Here is a 22,422-nt window from a genome sequence, read left to right on the forward strand (position 1 = left end):
TTCCAGGCTCATGATTTCAGGGTGGCCCAGCACCTTAAGCTAATCTAGGAGCAATGTAAACCAATATGCATCATGTCAATTACTGTGTAAAGCTAAGTCATTTGACTTCATGAGGTTCTTTGACTCATGAAAGATTCTGGATTTTGGGCCTCCAAACTTTCAAGGTTAATCTGCAGCCTCAACTTTTTTTTTTTTTTTAATTTTCTAGTGTTTAAGATGGATACACTTTCAAATTGTCCAACTAAGGGTACAGTGAGATGGTGCTAACATGCACTAATGGAGAATTGTTAAAATGTTTTAAATGTCTATTATTTATATTTACTAACTTCCATAGTGCCATATCTGCAACTAATACAAAAATATTTCTAGCTTATGCTGAAACTAAATCTTACTTAAGATTATGCAGTCAACCTACCTCATACTGACAGTCTGATGATGTATACATTTTTAATAATGCCACATGGCTGTCATTTTCTGGTTGAGCAATATGAAGTTTCAGAGAAATTTCTGTGGAAGATGGAACCCTGAAGAGATAACTTAAATATCAATTGCCAAATACAAAATGCCATGGTCAAGTTAATCCTCAGCACAATACAATGAAATAATGTAGATGAAGCTAGATATCAGATACACTATTATGAATGGCCATTTTTTCAATTACAAATGTTTCAGTGCTGCCTCAAGCACACAAGGGTTGAGGGAGAGTGTGGAAAGATGTGCATATTTCAAGTATGTAAGGCTTAAGTACTATATTAAGAATATTATATACTATATTAAATTCTGTGCATGCTAAAGGATACATACATTTTTACCAAGAGGCATTTTAATAATTCATAGGATTTAAATAACTAAACTAAGAAGAATACCTATTATTCAAAAATATCAAAGTTGAAATTAAATTCTTTCATATGCTTACTGTGCAATAGTTAGTGAATCTTCGTAAGACCAGGGAATATGAAGTTTATAGATACTAGTTATTTCTTCTGTTAAAACAAAAAGGAACCAGGCATTATTAACCATATATCACCCTAACTGTAACATAAAATACTACAACACCTAACTAATCACACAATAACCCATTTAAAAAAAATACTCAGTAACTAAGTATTTATCTTATATCACAATATTAAAAAAAGTTGAGAATTCCTAAAACAATGATTTAATTAGATATTCAGTATCTAATCTAACTGGAAAGACACTAAACAGTTGAATCTGAATTACTATTACAACAAGACATACAGATATACAGTATTTTTGAAATGTGGATACTTTACCTGAAACAGATAAAGACGTTTTACTCTTAAAGAGTTTCTGCTAAATCCCTTTCCTATTATTACCATTTTATTTTATTTCATAGAAAAGTACTTTTAAAAGTAATATAGAGGCCGGCGCCGTGGCTTAACAGGCTAATTCTCTGCCTTGCGGTGCCGGCACACCGGGTTCTAGTCCCAGTCGGGGCGCAGGATTCTATCCCAGTTGCTCCTCTTCCAGTTCAGCTCTCTGCTGTGGCCCGGGAATGCAGTGGAGGATGGCCCAGGTCTTTGGGCCTTGCACCCGCTTGGGAGACCAGGAGGAAGCACTTGGCTCCTGGCTTCGGAGCAGTGCAGTGCGCCGGCCGCAATGCGCCGGCCATAGCGGCCACTTGGGGGGTGAGCCAACGGAAAAGGAAAACCTTTCTCTCTGTCTCTCTCTGTCTAACTCTGCCTGTCAAAAAAAAAAAAAAAGTAATATAGAAAACTCAAGTGAAGACCTGTTTTTCAGAAAAGACATTTACCTCTGACTCCTGAGCACTTGCTTACCACGTTGATCTTAAATGCTTGATAAATCTAAACAGAATTTGACCACAAAAACAAAAGAAACAGAATTTAGTTGTTTGTTTAAACACAAAGTAAATTAAAATCTGCTTTATTATAGTGAGGATAATAACCTGTCCAAAGTTCAGAAGCTCTATATTGTAGTACAGGCCGCTTGTATTTAAAACCACTTTCCTTGAAGATAATCCTGTTGAATTAAAAATGTTATATTATTTAGACTATCAAAGACTTTTAAAAAATGCATTGATTGCTTAAATAACATTAAAAGGATGTCAACAGATTTTTTTTTAATATTAAAAATAGATTACAGCGCCGGCGCCGTGGCTCACTAGGCTAATCCTCCGCCTTGCGGCGCCGGCACACCGGGTTCTAGTCCCGGTCGGGGCACCGATCCTGTCCCGGTTGCCCCTCTTCCAGGCCAGCTCTCTGCCTGTGGCCAGGGAGTGCAGTGGAGGATGGCCCAAGTCCTTGGGCCCTGCACCCCATGGGAGACCAGGAGAAGCACCTGGCTCCTGGCTTCGGATCAGCGCGGTGCGCCGGCCGCAGCGCGCTACCGCGGCAGCCATTGGAGGGTGAACCAACGGCAAAAGGAAGACCTTTCTCTCTGTCTCTCTCTCACTGTCCACTCTGCCTGTCAAAAAAAAAAAAAAAAAAATAGATTACAGGGAGCAGGCATTGAGCCCAGTGATTTAAGTCACCGACATCCCACACTGGATTACCTGGCTTGAGTCCCAGCTCCAGCTCCTGACTCCAGCTTGCTGCTAATGCAGACCCTGAGAGGCAACAGTAACATCTAAAGCAATTAGATTCCTGCCACCCATGTGGGAGACCTGGTTTGGGTTCCAGGCTCATGGTTTCAGGGTGGCCCAGCACCAGCTAATGCAGGTACTTGGAATGAGAATCAGTAGATAGAAGATCTTTCTCTGCCTCTAAAATAAATAACATTTTTAAAAATGTATAATACCAATACACTACTTGCTGGACTAGACAAACCAATGGGATGCTGAAATTAGTGGATTATTTTGGAGGAAAACAAGATATTTACATGATCAAAATACCTTCCCAAAGATATTTATTAAGACAAAAGGAAATACAGTAACTTTATAGTGGGGAAACCAAGCAGACACCACATTAACCAAGAGATCAAGATTCATATCACCAGCAATTACATATGTTAATATCATGTGTCTTCTGAAATTACACAGGGAAATGCATATCATTACTATGGTACTCTTGGCAAAAACACATAGCCTCAATCTAATCACAAGAAAGCATTAGAGAGAACCAAACTGAAGAATATTCTACAAAATAAATAACCAATACTCCTCAAAAGTTTCAAAGGTATGAAAGATAAGGCAAGGCTGAGGAACTACCACATATTAGAGGAGATGAAGGAGATATGATCAATAAATGCAATGTAGGAGCCTCGGGGAAGAAGGACATCAGTGGATAAATATGAAAACCAAAGAAAGCCTGTAGTTTAGGTAATAATACTGCACCAATGATAATTTCTTAAGTTTTAAAAAAATATATTGTGTTTATTTTGAAGAACAAGATTAGGGAAAGTTGGGAGAAGAATAGAAAAAGAAACTCTGTACTCCTTTATACTTTTTCTGTACTAAAATTATTTCAAACTAACACATAAAAGAATATTTAGAGAAATCTTAAAATTTTCATAATGCAGATAGCATTTATATCATAATAAAATTTTATTAAAAGGGCCAGTATTTAGTATAAACTTCACATAATACACACACACACACACACACTTATCTGCAAATATACTCCTGTGTGATTATACACACTCATTTTAAGGTTCACTTTTCAGAGAAGATCATTGCTAGTCTAGTATCAAATGCAAATCAGGATACTAAACATCAGATGGTTACTTGAAATATGTAGTATTTAACATTCCAAGGCTCTACTTTCCTGCAATTAACTGGAAAAATAAATCCAGTTAAAAATAAAAGCGATTCTTAAGATTTCCAAAAATAAAGTACTTACCAAAGGAAAAGAGATGAGTTACAGGAAGCTGTATGGATCTTGTCTCTTTTTTAAAGAATTCACAATCTACAACAAACTGAGATAGAAAACAATGATTTATTGGAAACAAATAGAATTAAATTTATAGTAAAATATTTTCACTCCATGTTTCAGAAAAAAAAGTCTATAAACCTTTGGAGAAAGGTTTCTTTGGAGAAAGTAACTATGATACTGTTAACTTGTTTACACTTAGGAGGCAACAGGTTCCTCAAGGACAGATGCTTTGCTGAGAAACTTGCTAAATGAGCTTAACTTAATAAATTAACTTAAATTAATAAAGGGTCATTTATGTAACATACTCATAATATATAAGTTGTCTTCTAGCTAGGTTTAGGTGTTTGAAGAAGAGAGATAGTAAAAGATGGATCAAGAGGATGGCGCTGTGGCATGTAGGCTAAATCTCTGCCTACAGCACCAGCATCCCTTATAGGCGCTGGTTCACATCCTGGCTGCTCCTCTTCCAACCCAGCTCTCTGCCTATAGCCTGGGAAAGCAGTGGAGGATGACCCAAGTGCTTGGGCCCCTGCACCTGTGTTGGAGACCTGGAAGAAGTTCCTGGCTTCAGATTGGCTCAGGGCCAATTGGGGAGTGAACCAGGGGATGGAAGACTTTTCTCTTTCTCTCCTTCTCTGTAACTCTACCTCTCGAAAAAATAAAATCTTTGCCAAAAAAAAAAAAAAAAAAAAAAAAAAATATATATATATATATATATATATATAAATAAAAGCATTAACCATCAAGGCTAATTCAAAATTAATTAAGGATTTAGATAACGTATCTTTGAGCACTTTCAGTCAAAAAAAGAAATGTAATTTTGTTAAAGATCTTTGAAAAAGTCTACATTTATTAAGTATTTATAGCTTAAGGAGACTATAAAGGCTTTTGGATACCTACTAACATTCATCTACAGATGGCCAATGTTTTTCATGTAAGATTATTTCTGGTTAAATACTTATAAAAATAGAAAAAAAAGGCTTACTATATATGAAGCAAGATAAAGAAATGCTCTTCAAAAAACTAACTGTATAATGTGACAAATGCACCATTACAATTATTCGTAGTGACAACATCTGTTTATCAATAACATTGCTAAAGCTGTGTAAGAGGGGCGGGCACTGTATCCTAGTGGTTCAGCTGCTTGCTATACCATCATCCCATGTTGGAGTGCTGGTTCAAGTCCTGGCTGCTCTGCTTCCAATCAAACTTCCTGCTAATGAGCCTGAGAAAGCAGCAGGTGAAGGCCCAAGTACTTGGGCCTCAGCCACCCACGTGGGAGACCTGGATGGAGTTTTTGGATCCTGGCTTTAGGCTGGTCCAGACCTAGTCATTGCAGCCATTTGGGGAGTGAGTCAGTAGACAGAAGATCTGAGTCTCCTCTCTCTTACTCTGCCTTTCAGATACATAAATAAATCCTCAAAATAAAAAACAGCGTTAAGAGCCTTTGTTTTCAGTATTATGCAGAGGAATTGTTTGGGTAAAGATAAAATTTTACTAAAATAACCTCCACCATGCAATCAATTTATTTTGATCTATAAGGAGCCAAGAAAAAATCTGATGCCCCACCTTAATTAGTAAGTAACCTGATGTCTCCAGAAAGTACAAGGCCTGTGGAGTCTGTCCAAGGCTTTTCTGACAACTAAACTTGGGATCTCTGAAGTGGTGTTATTTTGTTTGCCTCATGGATAGATTTTTGTTTATTGTTTTTTAAAGTAAGAAACTGATGTGGCAACTTGTTATTAGACTACAGTCCACACGCTGGGGGATAAAAGAAAGAAGTTTGTGGAGACTTTCATTTATTTCTTCTCCTTTACTCACAAGGCAAAGAACAGAGTCAGATATTTTCATTATAATAAATAGCTGTTAGAAGATTAGAGCCATTACCAGAGACAGGAAAACAGCTTTTGAAGTCAACTTAAATCATTCTGCACAGGTTTTTATTTTATTAAAGATTTATTTATTTATTTAAAAGACCGAATTAACAGAGAAGGAGAGATAGAAAGAGAGTTATGTTCCATCTACTGGTTCACCCCTGAAATGGCCATAATGGCCAGGGCTCGTCCAGGCTGAAGACAGGAGGCCAGAACTCCATCAGGGTCTCCGTGTAGGTGGCAGGGGCCCGTGTACTTGGGATAGAAATCTGCTGCTTTCCCAGGCACATCAGCAGGGAGCTGGACCATAAGTGGGATGCCAGATGACAGGTGGTGGCTTATCTCACTGTGCCACAACACCAGCCCCCTGCACAGATAATTTAATTAGTAGGATTTTTATTATTACATTAAAAATTTGGCTATGCACTTAGTTTTGTATAATGGGATAAATCTTTACCCAATAAAGAATTTAAAGTATGTCTAAAATATCCAACATAAGTAGATTTCTGATGGGTTTAATTATTTTGATTTCTGTCATCAAAAGAATATAGATAATTACATTTGCATTTCCAAAAACCTATTAAGATATCAGTTCAATTTGTTTGATATTGCCTATTTGAATACATGTAGCCTGCTGATGGGCTGTAAAACAGACATGCAAAAATCATAAAAGATCTATATTATTCTAGTGAAATGGGGATCCAGAAAAATAGAGTCAGCAGCATTACTTTTCAAAGAGCATTAAGACATATTACACATTTATTAGACTACTAAGACTGTCTACTTGCAGAAAGTTTCATTAATTTCTTAGAATAACCAGAGAGGGTCTTTTCAAGTTTGAGAAAGATGTTAGATTCATTCAAAACCAACTTACCTGACAGAAAAACCCTTAAAGAGAGCTTTTAGTATTGAAGATGCTGAATTACCTCTCACTTGAGCTAAGCAAAACAAAACAATGAATCCATTATAAGGTACTTGTGAGATTCAGTCTTTGAGAAGACTCCCAACTACATCCCCCTTTTCCTTTCCCTATTTCTTTAAAATTTTCCTAGCTATTTTAGACACAAATCTTACCAACTTCCTCAAAGAGAAACATTTTTTTGAGCATTTATGTGGTAGTCACTAAAGGCTGAGGATGCAAAGTAGAATAAAACCTATGTGGCTATTACTCTTACAGAGTTTATAATAGAAAAAATGCAATAGAGACAAAGAAATTGTAACAGAAAGAAATAAATTCCTCAAAGAAACTATATTCAAAACATCATGAGAGTAAGTTTTAAAAAAATTATCATGGGAAGGGTTTGGGAAAAGAAAAAAGATACAGTTTGGATCTTGAAGGGTAAGGAACAGAGAGGCCCTTTGACCTCCATCAGCCTTCTCTCCAATCAATTCCCTCAAAATCACGCTTTTCTTTCTACTCTCAATTCCCTAGTGCAGGCCCTTATAATCCCTTACATGGTGCTTTGCCTCTTTCTTTTTCACCTTTCCTACATCATGAATACACTGATGTTCTAAAATAAATTCTTTCTGATCCGACTACTACTATGGGGAAAAATTTTACATCTTCCCACAAACTTGAATTCTGTAAAGTCCTGAATCCTCCAGTTAAGGCCTCCACAATGTGACAGTGACCTACTCTTCCTGATTTTTCTTCATTGCTATTCTACTCATGGTGGCCACTCTTTCAAAATTATTATTCACTGTTTTCCAAATATACACTAGGCTTTCACATTTCTATGCTCTCTCACTGTTCTTTTTGCTTAAAGTGCTGCCCATTAAAGTTTTCTGCAATTATGTTTCTACTGAGCCTTTGGAATGTGGCTGATACATTTAAGAAACTGAATTTTAAATTTTACTTAATTTTAATTGGTTTAAATTTAATAGCTACAAGTGCTGTTGATTCTCATACTGACAGCACAGGTCTACAACGTCCACTTACCTAAAAAACTATCCTTTAAGCACACTTTAAATATCACCCCAGTATAAGGCATTCTTGATTCAATCAATCAGAAATATCTCTTCCTTTGATATCTTTCATCTACTTGCTGTATTCTGGTTTGTTTTGTACATATGTGTATTGTATTTTTATTCAACAGTATGGAGCATCCTAAAAACGGAATTCATGTCTTCCTGATTTGTGCACCTCCTATACTTCCTGGTACATAGTCTTGTACATAACAGAGTACCTAATAATTAACAGTTTTTGAAAGACTTATTAACTAGAACACTAGCTCTTAATTGGAACAAAGGAACTTGGGTTTATTCTGCTTAGTTCAAGTTGAAGCAGATGATCCTAATGATTTAAGAATTTTAGGTGGATCACTAAATTGGCCATTGTTTTAAGTAAGCCCTATGTAGAACTCATCGGAAAAAAAAAAAGAAAGCTTTAAAAGTTAGAAAGAATATCTCCAAAACATTCTGATAATAACCTTAATTCACTTGTTACCTTACTTCCATGAATAGATGGTACATAAACAACGAGATGAGACAAAGATGGATAGTCTTGAAGTCTTAAGGTCAGAAACTAAAAAAAAGAAAAAAAAAGGACATAAAAAATTGCTTTTATTTCTTACAACAGATTAATGCTTGTTTAAAAAAGAATAAATAAGATACATTTCTTTCTAAATGAGCTATTTTTTTAAAATGTCAAATTTAAGTCCAGTGTATCATAAATGCCCATGTTTACATTTCCAAGTCAATAATCCCACTGAAATTCAAATTCCTAGTACTTACGTTAAATATTTAGAAATTATAATATATTAAAATTTAAGCATTTAATAATTTAATGATGTTTAATAATTATTTCCACATTTGGTTTTGTTTATTATAATTTGGCAATCTGTTGCAAATAGCATTACAATATTATTTCTATACTTTATTTTGGTAATACAGGACAAATAGCATTCAGTAGTTGACAAATGAAATAGCTATAATTTAATCTCAAATAATTCTGACCTAGTCATGTAGCAAAGAGTTGCTGGGTAACAGTATATATGAAATCACTCCCTGGTCTTCATTTAGTAAATGACAAAGATAGAATATGGTAAACAATGCACCTCACCAAATGAGGTTCTTCTCAATATTAAGACCAGGTACTATAGTCCATATTTTGAGAAATGAGATAAGTAGAAAGACTGGTTTATTTAAATAAAAGTGAAGCCACTAAATTCAGTTTGAGATTTATTTATTTATTTATTTTTTTTTTTTTCTTTTTTTGACAAGCAGAGTGGATAGTGAGAGAGAGAGACAGAGAGGAAGGTCTTCCTTTGCCGTTGCTTCACCCTCCAATGGCCGCCGCGGCCGGCGCACCTCGCTGATCCGAAGCCAGGAGCCAGGTGCTTCTCCTGGTCTCCCATGGGGTGCAGGGCCCAAGGACTTTGGGCCATCCTCCACTGCCTTCCCGGGCCATAGCAGAGAGCTGGCCTGGAAGAGGGGCAACCGGGACAGGATCGGTGCCCCGACCGGGACTAGAACCCGGTGTGCTGGCGCCGCAAGGCAGAAGATTAGCCTGTTAAGCCACGGCGCTGGCTATTTATTTTATTTGAAAGGCAGAATTACAGAGAGGGAAACACACTCACAGACAAATATACACACACAGAGATTGAGAGTGAGAGATCTTCCATCCAGTGATTCACTCCCTAACTGGCTGCACTGGCCACGCCTGGACCAGGATGAACCCAGGAGCCAGGAGCATCATCTGGTTCTCCCGTGTAGGTGGCAGGGACCCAAGTATGTGGGCCATCTTCTGCTGCTTTCCCAGGCCATTGGCAGGGAGCTGGACTGGAAGTAGAGCACATGGGACACGAACCAGCACCCATATGGGACACCAGTGTCGCAAGCGGCAACTTTATCCTCTACGCCACAACACTAGCCCTCTAAATTCAGATTTAATCCATTTTTTTTTTCTTTAAGCTATGTGGGGTTGGAACCGTTAAATGTTATAGTATATTGAATTAAAAATTTCTAGACACTTAGCTTTCTCCACTCTTCAGAAAGATCAAAATTGACTAGTTGGACAGAGCTAATGAAGCTTAAAAGCTGTCAATGAAGCCGGCGCCACGGCTCAATAGGCTAATCCTCCGCCTTGCGGCACCAGCACACCGGGTTCTAGTCCCAGTCGGGGCGCCGGATTCTGTCCCGGTTGCTCCTCTTCCAGGCCAGCTCTCTGCTGTGGCCCGGGAGTGCAGAGGAGGATGGCCCAAAGTCCTTGGGCCCTGCACCCGCATGGGAGACCAGGAGAAGCACCTGGCTCCTGGCTTGGGATCAGTGCGGTGCACCGGCCACAGCGCGCCGGCCGCAGCGGCCACTGGAGGGTGAACCAACAGTAAAGGAAGACCTTTCTCTCTTTCTCTCTCTCTCTCTCACTGCCCACTCTGTCAAAAAAAATAAAAATTTAAAAAATAAAAAAAGCTGGCCGGCGCCATGGCTCACTAGGCTAATCCTCCGCCTTGCGGCGCTGGCACACCGGGTTCTAGTCCCGGTCGGGGCACCGATCCTGTCCCGGTTGCCCCTCTTCCAGGCCAGCTCTCTGCTGTGGCCAGGGAGTGCAGTGGAGGATGGCCCAAGTGCTTGGGCCCTGCACCCGCATGGGAGACCAGGAGAGGCACCTGGCTCCTGGCTTCGGATCAGCGAGGTGCGCCGGCCGCAGCGCGCCTACCGCGGCGGCCATTGGAGGGTGAACTAACGGCAAAAAGGAAGACCTTTCTTACTCTCTCTCTCTCTCACACTGTCCACTCTGTCAAAAATAAAATAAAATAAAATAAAAATAAAAATAAAAAAAGCTGTCAATGAGTGGTCCTTTAAAAAGCTGATCAGATTTATGAGGGAGTGTTTGTTATAAGATTTTCCCCAATTTAGCAAAGTGTCTGCCTCAGACTTGTAAGTACTAGTGTAAATTAAAGGGCCTTAAAAGGATCACATTAACCACAAATACAGGGAGATGAAATCCATCAAACAAATGGGAGACAGCACTAAAGATATATTAATCAGGAAGAAGGTGAATACTTTGTGTAGCTATCCATTCTGATAACTCTGAAATATAAATTCTCAACAATGACAAAGTACTGTATTTTATGTGTTTTGCAAGAGTGTTGCATCTATTCATTAATAGTCAGCAGAGATGCCAGAAAGTGATAGGACTCTCATCTGATATTACTTTTATTGAGATGATATAAATACAAATAAAACCTACAAAACTTTTTCACTTTATAATCCCTTCAACTTTATGGCAAAATAATTTTGTATGTTGCTTAAAAATTACTAACGCACATTACATAAAATTTTTGTTTTTATTGTAATGAAAAAGGTTATTTAAATTTCATAATTACAATCTTGAACAGAGAACATCCAAAATTGCAGAATATTATGATTCATGTTTTCTAACTTCTTTCTTTCAACATTCACTATAGCTTGTTCTGCTGTTCAGCCAGCTGTTTCTTACATTCAGAACAAACATAGGGACCTAGCGCTTGATGAACACATCAGTTTAATCTTGAGATTTTTAAAAATAATGAAAGACTTTATGGTTTAATAAACATATTTTAAAAATATAATAACATGGGGGCCAGCGCCGCGTCTCAATAGGCTAATCCTGTGCCTTGCAGCGCCGGCACACCGGGTTCTAGTCCCAGTCGGGGCACCAGATTCTGTCCCAATTGCCCCTCTTGCAGGCCAGCTCTCTGCTATGGCCTGGGAGTGCAGTGGAAGATGGCCCAAGTGCTTGGGCCCTGCACCCTACGGGAGACCAGAAGCACCTGGCTCCTGCCTTCGGATCAGCATGGTGCACCGGCTGCAGTGTGCCGGCCGCGGCGGCCATTGGAGGGTGAACCAACGGCAAAGGAAGACCTTTCTCTCTGTCTCTCTCTCTCACTGTCCACTATGCCTGTCCAAAAATAAATAAATAAATATATATATATATATATATATATATATATATATAAAACAACATGGGGCCAGCACTGTGGTATAGTGAATTAAGTCACTGTCTCCAGTGATGGCATCCCTTTTGGGCACTGGTTCAAGTCCTGGCTGCTTCATTCTGAGCCAGCTCCCTGCTAGTGCACCTAGGAAGGCAGCAGAGGATGGCTCAAGTCCTTGGGCCCCTGCACCCATGTGGAAGACCTAGAAGAAGCTCCTGGCTTTGGTCTGGTCCAATCCTTGCCATTGCGGCCATTTGGGGAGCGAACTAGTGGATGGAAGATTGATCTCTCTGTCTCTCCCTCTCTACATAACTCTGCCTTTCAAATAAATAATTATTTTAAAATATATATAAGAACAAAGTACATTTTATCAAGTTTTAATTAATAATGCATTTCTAACTTTGAAATTATAGCCTGGACAGATTATGTTATGAATAACTGATCAGTACATATATTCTAGCACATTGTTTTGCTTTTGGCTTGAAAGGTTAGGACCAACCACATGATGTTACTTTTAACTACATGAGTCTAGCATTAGGAAAATATACTTTATATTTAATACATAGACTTACTTGACTGAAAACTATCAATCCTGGCCCAAGATAATCAGTTATAATAAATACAGTAAGAAAACAAGGACAGATATTTTCATCACATCCTATAATTATTTTCCCTTCTCAAAAATAAATTTTGAAGAGTAGTAAATTAGGCTTATATATAAAGATCTGTTAACCTACCATAATTGCTTAAGGAAAATACAAAAATTACTAAATAAATCTCTGCTGTGATTTATTACCCTGGAGAACTTAGGTAATGTAAAGTTATGCAAGTGCTTGACCACAGTGATGCTGAAATTGATGGGGAAAATTACTTCAGTTCTCTTCAAGATGCCCACTTCCCTACCCCAACTCATTCCTCCCAAGATGATTTCTGTATACAGTATACTATGCAGGTTCTATTTTAAGACAGACCATCCAAGCATACTCTCAGTTCAATTTAAAAAATCTATAAAGCTCTTTTTTGGTAGAGTCCTATAAGCTATGATCATTTAACAGATTAACAGTTTTTATCTCTGAAAGTAAAAAAAAAGTAACATTAATTCCAAGCTTTCCTAATTAAATGTATTTCTAACAAAAGTATTTCTAAGATTTAGGTTAGCAAATCTGAAGTCTGTTTAAGATCTTAACAAAAAAGTAGACTAAAATGTCTATTTGGTTAAGTATTTTTTCACCTGGACTTTACAATTCTAAATCTATAATTTACCTTAATTGTTGGCAGTAATTCAGCTTTCCAGGATAAATCTACCCCTTGCCGGCTTTGAAATAAATATAAAAATATAATTAAAGGAAAAATACATTGAAGTATTGCAACTTATAAGTAAACGTCAGAGGAAAAAGAAAGTATCTATAGACCTAGCATACAGATTTATAATGAACTGAAATCTAATTAAGTCTAATCCAATATACTGTATCTACACAGTTTGGCAAGAAAAAACTTGTTTTTCCTAACATCTAACTACGTTCAATGGTTACAAAAATTCCTAGTATATTCATTTTCTTTACTTTTCATTTTAAAATCAATATTATAACACAGCCACAAAATATGTAAAAGAATATATGAAGCTAACCTATGATTCCTCAGTATTGTTTATACTAAGAAAACTGAACAAGAGAGGACCATAAATTCAACACTTACCACATAGAAGTGCTGTTTATGCAGCCAAAAATCCAACTATTTGTATCCTATTAATAACATAAAACACATTAAATATTATAGAAAATAACTATTTAAGACAAACATCTTCAACATTTTTTGGCAATAAGATGAGTAACAGCAGAAAAACATAAAACAGCAGTTTGCTACTGAGAAACATATACAAGATGTTCTCCAAAGTCAAACACGGAAGGGATGAGCAAAGCATTCATTCATTAGTCAGCACAGATAGGTAGGTAATCAATTAACCCATGCTAACCTTTTTCATATCATTCCAATTTTAGTAAATATGCTTCTGAAGTAAGCAACTAACATTAGCAAAAAGAAAGCAAAGAAACGCCCAGCACAGTAGGTTTTCACTGAAAAGACATGCACAAAACCATTACTCTGACAGTTAGGTCCAGAAAACACTGTTAGTAAGCACTTTACTATCTGAGAGAATATTTGGCATAAGAAGTACTTCAAAAATTTAATATGAACCTCAATAGGAAAACGGGATTTTCTATACAAAATTCCTGTAACTGCTTAATTATACTTATTCTTTAAAGTACTAATCGAATTTAAGAATTAAAGGGCCTTAGAATTCAATTCCATCATCCTGAAAAGAGTGAAATGATAGCAGAAAAGTCGGAGTAAAAGACCTAAACTAGGGCCGGCGCCTTGGCTCAACAGGCTAATCCTCTGCCTAGCGGCGCCGGCACACCAGGTTCTAGTCCCAGTCGGGGCGCCGGATTCTGTCCTGGTTGCCCCTCTTCCAGGCCAGCTCTCTTTTGTGGCCCGGGAGTTCAGCGGAGGATGGCCCAAGGATTTGGGCCCTGCACCCTATGGGAGACCAGAAGAAGCACCTGGCTCCTGCCTTCGGATCAGCGCGGTGCACCGGCCACAGCGCGCCGGCCACGGTGGCCATTGGAGGGTGAACCAACGGCAAAGGAAGACCTTTCTCTCTGTCTCTCTGTCCACTCTGCCTGTCAAAAATAAAAAAAATTAAAAAAAAAAAAAAAGACTTAAACTAGAACCAAAGGGTACAAGTTGGTAGTATGTTACAGCTGTTTCTACCATCTTGGATTTTGGGAGGCCTGCTGGGAACAGGACTTCTAAAAGGCAAATATGTCTGGAAGACTGTGGTTTAAGGCCATTTCTACTGGCTATACATGAATCAAAGGGAGCACACAGTGCTTTTTAAAATCGAAAGTGTTTATGCTCGAGATTAAACTGAGTTCTGTTTGGGCAAAGAGATATGCTTATGTGTACAAAGCAAAGAACAACCCACTGGCTCCTAGAGGCAAACCTAACACAACCAGAGTAATCTGGGAAAAGGTAATTCATTCTCACGGAAACAGTGGCCTGGTTCACAGTTCAAATTCCAAAGCAACATTCCTGTGAAGGTCACTGGACATAGAATTTGTGTGATGCTTTACCCCTCAAAGATTTAAATTGAAAAGTAAATAAGCGAAAGTTGAAAACTATTACATTAAAAAACATTTTCATTACTATTATTTGATCAAAACATTTTTCCAAGTATTTTTCAACTAATTAGACTTAATAACAATAGTTTATAGCTAGATTCACCAAATAGTTGAATCTGAAAAACAAATAACAGTCTTTCAAGTTACATAAAATGTACCAATTATCTTACCAGCATGGTGCTCTGACAATAGACATGAGTGTAGATTTTTCTGTGATTTGCAAGAGGAAATGTAAAATATATCTTATCAGATTCCTAAAAAATAGAAGGAAAACACTCAATATAGCTTTAATAAGTGGAAAATTTAATCACTCAAGAATCCAAATAAAGTGAATGAGTAATAATCCTAACCTTATCATTCTTAGAGTTGTTAAGAATCAATATTCTAGCAGTAGGAGGAGGAGAATACAAAGGTACAACATTTATGTATTCTCAGAGATTAGATATAAACTCTTAGTATTGAATTTATCCTGGAATTATCTGAATGAACACATTTTCTTGTTGTTTCACTGTGGTTTCTGACCTTTTAGCTACATTAAAATACATCTCTTAGGTCTGGCCACTAAAAAGGCCTACAAATGTCAACCAATTAGCCAGAAGCATCTCTACAGACAAACTGTGGTTTTGAGATATCATTTCCCAAATAACAGAAATAGTTCCTTAGAGAAATAGCAGATCCAGGGGCTGGTGTAGAAAATGTACAAATGGAGTTAAACTAATCTAGTCAAACTGGACAAGGACGAAACTATTAAAGACAACAAAAAGTTCTATCAGAACTAAGGAGTCAAACTTGGAATAGCTTGTATTGGGCAAACATAGAACAATTTTAGTATCAATGAACTGAAGCATAAGCAGTTAAATCAATGAGTTTATGACAATACTGGGGAAAAGCACTGCTGATGGAGGATGCTTATAAGCCAATTCACTATTCTGACAACCAGTAAATACAAGGTAAGATCCAAAGATGTAAGCAATTATTATTTTCCCTTATGATTTGTTCCATTTCAGACAAACTGAGTGGATAAGGGGCAGTTTTTCTAGATAATATCTCAGTTAATAAATGAAGAAGGAATAATAAATAAGAGTATCACCATTTTTGCATACTCCTAAGTGAATTAATAATTCCAGGCATTCCTCAACAGCTGCTAACAAAGCAAAAAAGAGAGAGTCTAGTACAACTAAGAACAACAAAAAACCCAAAGCCTTAATCTGATCAAGCATCTAAATAGAAAAATCATAGAAAATGAGTTGCCATACTGAATAACGGCAGGAATGCAATCAAGACTATGAGACTCTAATCTATAATTGCCATAGGAATACACTGAATAACAATAGCAAAAATCAAGACCATGAGACTCTATAGGACAACTGACCTGTTATTTTTTTCAATAAATAAATTAAAAAAAAAAGAGGGGTGGACAAAGTATTACAGATTAAAGAGGAATATAAGGCCTATCAATCAATAACAATGTATAGGTCTTGTCTGGATTCTAATTTAAACAGATAGAACTGAAAAACAAAGAAAACAGACCAAAAAAAAGGTAAATTTATAATAAAACTGTAAAACTGAACACTGACTAGAATTTTATTAAGGAATTATCAAATTGTAGGAAAATGGCACAAGTTCAGATTCTTAAGAGTCTTTAACTTTTAAAGATAAATATTAAAGTGTTTTTGAGAAAAAACCATTATACTTACATTGTAAGCCACATAAGTCCACCTGGACACTTTTACTGGAACCCACATAGATGTCCCTTAAGATAAAGAAAATTAATTTATTTGCTTTGTTTTGATACTAATAATTTTTGACTCTGTGTGAAACAATTCTCAGGCATAACAAAGAAACTCCATTAATATATTATTCTTTATATGTTCATCACTAACTAGCATTCACATCAAGTAAAATAGTATAAATCTATTTGGTGTGTTCAGCTATGAGAAAATAACAACAGAAGGAAATAAATATTTTATTTCCCAAATAAAACATATAATTAAGTACATTATAAAATAATATTATTATGTTTATTTAAAAGCAAATTTTACCAGCAAAAGATAATGCTGGCAATCTAAAAGAAGACTGCAGAACTGAGATGAGAAACTTAGAAAGGAGTCATAAACAGAAAGCACTTATTTTACGTGACTGCCAGGAGAATAAAAATAAAAATATGTACTGCTAAAAGTTTTCAATCTGTCATGTTATTTTCAAGTTAAAATTTTTATCAACATCTTAAAAGTTGCTTTTCTACTTTGCCTTTCCTAAGAGCTTCACCAGTAGTATCATACAGGAATTAATAAAAATATTAATAGGATTTTAATATTTAAAGTATCACAGTTTCAAAGATTTTAATAATAATGTATTTATCTAAAAATAATGAAAAACTCTGATTAAATATAAGATATACTATTACCACCAACCTGTTAAGTCAGAAATTATTGATGGATTTTCTTCAAAATGTTTTGCTGGGTGTCTTATAAAGTGGTGATTCAAAACTGACAATTTCTTCTTAGGGTTTTGAGTTATCTAGAAAGAATATTGATATATTTTGTATTGTTTTATATCCTGACAGTTCAGTGAAACACTGTTTTAAGTAATAATGACAAGAGCCAACACTTGCTTATTCTGAGCTAGAAACTGTTCTAAGACTTAAACATACTATTAATTCATTTAAGCATCACAAGAATTCTAAGATATAATAACCTTCTTATCTGCATTTTAATTATGAAGAAATTAAAGCACAGGGAAATTAAGGAACTTGTCCAAGGTCACACAGCTATTAAGAGTCTAAGCTGTGATTCAAACCCTATTCTAGCTCTAGAGCCCATGCTTTTACTCATTATACAATGATACTTCTGAAGGAACACTAAGAATAAAACATTATAAAGATGTACAAAAATAGAAGACAACACACTGGTTCCCAAACTCAGACAAGTGACAATCCCACAACAAAGAATCCAATAGTCACTAGAAGAAAGTATTGTTTGCCAACTGTCATTCCTTGGAAACTACACTCTTTTAAAAAAATATTTATTTTATTTATTTGAAAGGCAGAATTAGAGAGGTGGGTAAGGGAGTCTTTCACCCATTAGTTCTCCCCAAACGGCCACAATGGCTGGGGCTGGACAGGCCAAAGCCAGGAACCAGGAGCTTCTCTCTGGTCTCTCATGTGGGTGCAGGGGTCCAAGCACTTGGGCTATTCTCCACTGCTTTTCCAGGCACATTGGCAGCGAGCTGGATCTGAAGTAGAGCAGCCGGGACCATAACCATTGCTCAAACGGTATGCCAATGCCCATACTGAAAGCCAATGCTGCAGGTGGTGGCTCAGCCCTCCATGACATAACGCTGGCCCTGGAAGCTATGCTCTGTTCTACTTGCTTTCTTATATCCTAATGCAATAAAAGTTGCTAACTTTATATAAACTTCTCCCTTTAAAAAAGAAAAGTGTACTGGGCTATAAAAATCCATTTGAAATCTATCACTATTTAATTCTCTAGTTTAAGCATTGAGGCCTAATATGTAAATGATTTTCTCATTAACAACACAAAGAAATAATGGCAAAGAAATGACAATGACAGTGAAGACCCAGGAATACCATTGGTTCACCCCCCAATAGCAGCTGCGGCCGGCGGCCGGCGCACCTAGCTGATCCGAAGCCAGGAGCCAGGTGCTTCTCCTGGTCTCCCATGGGGTGCAGGGCCCAAGGACTTGGGCCATCCTCCTCTGCACTCCTGGGCCACAGCAGAGAGCTGGCCTGGAAGAGGAGCAACCAGGACAGAATCTGGCGCCCCGACCGGGACTAGAACCCAGTGTGCCGGCGCCGCAGGCGGAGGATTAGCCTATTGAGCCACAGCGTCGGCCCTTGAACATTTCTAACCAGCTACTTTGTAAAACAGCACATTCCAATTTGAGCAAATCTTACCAGGAGAACATTCTACCCTATTTAGAGCAAATACCTGATTTTCTGTTCTCTGAAATATTGAGGATATTTTTCCAAAATTTGAAGTTTATTATGTTACCCATCTAAAATGTGTTTCTTCTATGGTTTATATTAAACAACATGACAAATACACCAACTTTTTAACGGAACTCAATTAGTTCCTTTGCCATCCTGATAGCCTCTCCTGGATAAATTCATATTTGTTGATGTCCCCCCTTAAAACAGGGCACACAGAGTAGTATACCGTTCACCAGGTATGGTGTAATTAGAGAGGACAGTGGGATTTTTCTTTTCATTGATACAAACTCTATAATCAGTTTGGTCTAACAGTGAATTAGTTTGACTTGTTAAAGCAGACACATCTGTTTGCTATCGATTAAAAGCATAAGTTTTTATTCCAAAACTTTCATTAAGCCAAGACCCTATCTTCTTTACTCACTTTTTAAGCAATTACGCACAAGTTTTCAACTGACTTTTATGCTAATACACAGCAAAAATAATCCTCTAGTTCTGATTCCTGATTTAGTACTACATGCTTGGGACTAATTCAGCCTTGAGTTAGTTTTCCTCTATTTACGGTCTGCTCTCCTGTTAGACTACATGCTTCTTGTACACTGGAAATCATTTGCTAACTTTTTATTTCATAGAATTTAGTCCAGAGTATTACATATACAGTCACCCCTCAGTATCTGTGGGGGGTTGGTTCCAGGAACCCTCCTCCAATGGAAACTATATCCCTCAAATAAAATAGCATAGCATCAACATATAATTTATGTAATCCTCTCATTTACTTCAAATCATCTCTAGGTTACTTATAACACCTAATTTAATGCAAATGATATATAAATAGTTGTTTTACTATATTTTTTAGGAAATAAAACATGTTAAGTTGATATGCAATTTTTTTTCCATACATTTTCAATCTGTAGTTAGTTAAATCCACAGGTACAGATACAAAGGGCCAGTTGTAATGAATATGTTAAGTAAAACTCAGTTTCATAAATAGTATTATATTTACACTTAGCAGTGTAGTTATCAAAAATTTCTTTTTTGCCCCTTAAAATGTGTCTGTAAAATATGTATCAGAATTAAGATTTATTGTATGTTAGTATTAGGGCTCTTGTATTATGTTACTAGAAAACATGACTTTATTAAAATTAGTTTTACATACAATTTTTAAAGGAATATACTTGTCTGAAGTACTTCTTCATTGGTCGGAATAAATTCACCAAATATTGGTTCAAGTACAAACTGTTCTTTCAGTTTTAATTGATTCTACTATTGTATCTAATTGCACTCTCTCAAGTACACTTATAATGTTTTGTAATAGACTCTCAATTAAAATAATGTTAATAAACCGAAAAATGTTTATGTTCTACAACCAAGTCACAGTGTCAATTCCATGATGCTTTATTTACTTCAGTAAAGATATTACCTCAATATGAAATCTTGTGGCTTAGGATGTGGTAAACCAGAATAATCTGGATCCTCAAAAGAGATAAAAATCTATAATTCTCTATTAATAGTAGTCACACAACTTTCTGAGACTTACGGAAAAAACAGAGACACTTTTCCCACCCCTGAAGAAAATACAAAAGTTCTGACACACAATGAGAAGGAAACTACTGCCTAGAGACCTATTGAGAAAGCTATCTGGCATACGGCCTCTCAAAGAACTGGAGCCTGGTTCCAAAAGTATTCGGGCTGCAATATATTGCCAGAATGAAAAAGGCAACTTAAGATAGGGAGAAGCCAGAGTCACAGTTTTCAAAACATATTTCCACGGAAAGGTGATAAACTGCAAGACAACCTGAGGTGAAAAAACGTATAAAAAGTAATGCAATTTGCCGGTGCCGTGGCTCAATAGGCTAATCCTCCGCCTTGCGGCGCCGGCACACCGGGTTCTAGTCCCGGTCGTGGCACTGATCCTGTCCCGGTTGCCCCCCTTCGAGGCCAGCTCTCTGCTGTGGCCAGGGATTGCAGTGGAGGATGGCCCAAGTGCTTGGGCCCTGCACCCCATGGGAGACCAGGAGAAGCACCTGGCTCCTGCCATCGGATCAGCGCGGTGTGCCGGCCGCAGCGCTCTACCGCGGCGGCCATTGGAGGGTGAACCAATGGCAAAAGGAAGACCTTTCTCTCTGTCTCTCTCTCACTGTCCACTCTGCCTGTCAAAAAAAAAAAAAAAAAAAAGTAATGCAATTTGTTCCAACTCACAGAAAAAGTTTAAGTTAATGGACAGAATTCTCTGAATTTGGCTGAGATCCTTGGTGCCTGCTCCTATTTACTTGCTAGCAGACAAGACAGAGATGAAAGGGTGATGAGGACACTATGATTTCCAGGGGTTCTGCTAATTGGACAACGTGGAAAATGACTAGTTTGAAGAGTTTATACTGTGAAATTTCATTATCGAAAAGCTCAATTTGTGGAAATACATAATTTAAGTTCTCATGAGCTTGGGGTTATTGAATAAATGTACATATTTTGATCTTATCAGAAAGCTAAAGATTTTTTAAAAACATGGTTTAAAAATGTCTAATGAGTTAATGATTATGTTTATATTACAGAGAAAAAGTATTATAAAGCAGTGTGTATTTCCCTTAATTTAAAAATAGATATATACCAAACTTTAAACAGTAAAGGGATAACATGAGGTAAGATTTAAGGTATCTTATGACTTTTCATTTATATTGCATCCTGTGAATTATTAACAGTTGTCACAATATAATCAGAAAAAAACACAAAATATTTCCATTTTAGAACCAATTAAAATTGATAAAATTTTCAAAGTAAAAAAATACATTACATCTATCACTGCTATAACAAAAGTTTTCACTTTGATGAAATAATTTTTAGCTTAAAAATACATACTTGTTTAGTATCAGCATCAATAAGATCAAAGAATGCTCGAATTGTAGTCAATTGCAATTGTTTACACCTAAAGAATAAAGTAAATGTTACAAATGAAACTTTCTTAAAATATATACCAAACACATGAGTCTATTATCTAATGGAATATTTGGGTTTATTTTAATGCTGTACAATCAAAAATTAACAAATCACTCTTATTAAGTGTCTGTCTTAAAGTTGACATTCATAAAGCAAATTAAATCTGGGACATTTGATAGAATTGTCAGGGTCCTTCTGTATTCCCTAAATTTCCTAGCTATAAGCATACTATCTGCCCCACCTTTATATGTCTGAACTGTTGCATTTTTTCAGATCCTACCGCTGGTGCAACTAGAGGAAGGTCAAAGGGAATCTTTTAGCCACAATATGTAGATATAAATACCAGGTCTGCCTATTTCTTGATCCATACTTCATCTCTCTTTTTAAATATTTATATTAAGGGTAAGTCTAATTCATTGTAGGTTTTCCATGTGTTGCTAGCTAGAATTGTTATTACTGCATTAACCAAGTACCTGAGAAAGGTGATCAGCCAGGAGTCCTACCAGTGGCACATTTGATCTCGCCCATCTATGATCAATTCTAAAATTTTGGTATTTGATGCTAACTTCATTTGGGATGAATGCTACTGGTTTTTTAGGAAGTGATGTTATAGATTACAAAGGGGACCCTGATCAAACTGAGACAAGAATCAAAGCTAGAGTACTAAGTCCTTGAATTAGTCTTTCTCCCATAAACTTAATTATTTGTAGGAAAGATTCT

At 36.8% G+C, this 22,422-nt stretch overlaps 1 protein-coding gene across 1 annotated transcript in view; it reads right to left on the bottom strand.

Moving 5' to 3' along the window:
- PGAP1 (post-GPI attachment to proteins inositol deacylase 1) overlaps positions 1 to 22,422 on the bottom strand; it is a 71,330-nt gene that overhangs the window by 21,825 nt on the left and 27,083 nt on the right. The window contains exons 7-18 of the mRNA XM_062189479.1: positions 21,625 to 21,691; positions 17,237 to 17,342; positions 16,520 to 16,575; positions 14,993 to 15,076; positions 13,339 to 13,385; positions 12,907 to 12,958; positions 8,172 to 8,249; positions 3,819 to 3,894; positions 1,928 to 2,001; positions 1,775 to 1,826; positions 917 to 983; positions 416 to 524 (exon numbers count right to left, since the gene is read on the bottom strand). Of these exons, the coding sequence (XP_062045463.1) occupies positions 416 to 524; positions 917 to 983; positions 1,775 to 1,826; positions 1,928 to 2,001; positions 3,819 to 3,894; positions 8,172 to 8,249; positions 12,907 to 12,958; positions 13,339 to 13,385; positions 14,993 to 15,076; positions 16,520 to 16,575; positions 17,237 to 17,342; positions 21,625 to 21,691 (868 nt within the window). The remainder of the gene's footprint in view (positions 1 to 415; positions 525 to 916; positions 984 to 1,774; positions 1,827 to 1,927; positions 2,002 to 3,818; positions 3,895 to 8,171; positions 8,250 to 12,906; positions 12,959 to 13,338; positions 13,386 to 14,992; positions 15,077 to 16,519; positions 16,576 to 17,236; positions 17,343 to 21,624; positions 21,692 to 22,422) is intronic.

This window comes from Lepus europaeus, chromosome 1 (genome assembly GCF_033115175.1).
Source record: "Lepus europaeus isolate LE1 chromosome 1, mLepTim1.pri, whole genome shotgun sequence".
NCBI lineage: Eukaryota > Metazoa > Chordata > Mammalia > Lagomorpha > Leporidae > Lepus > Lepus europaeus.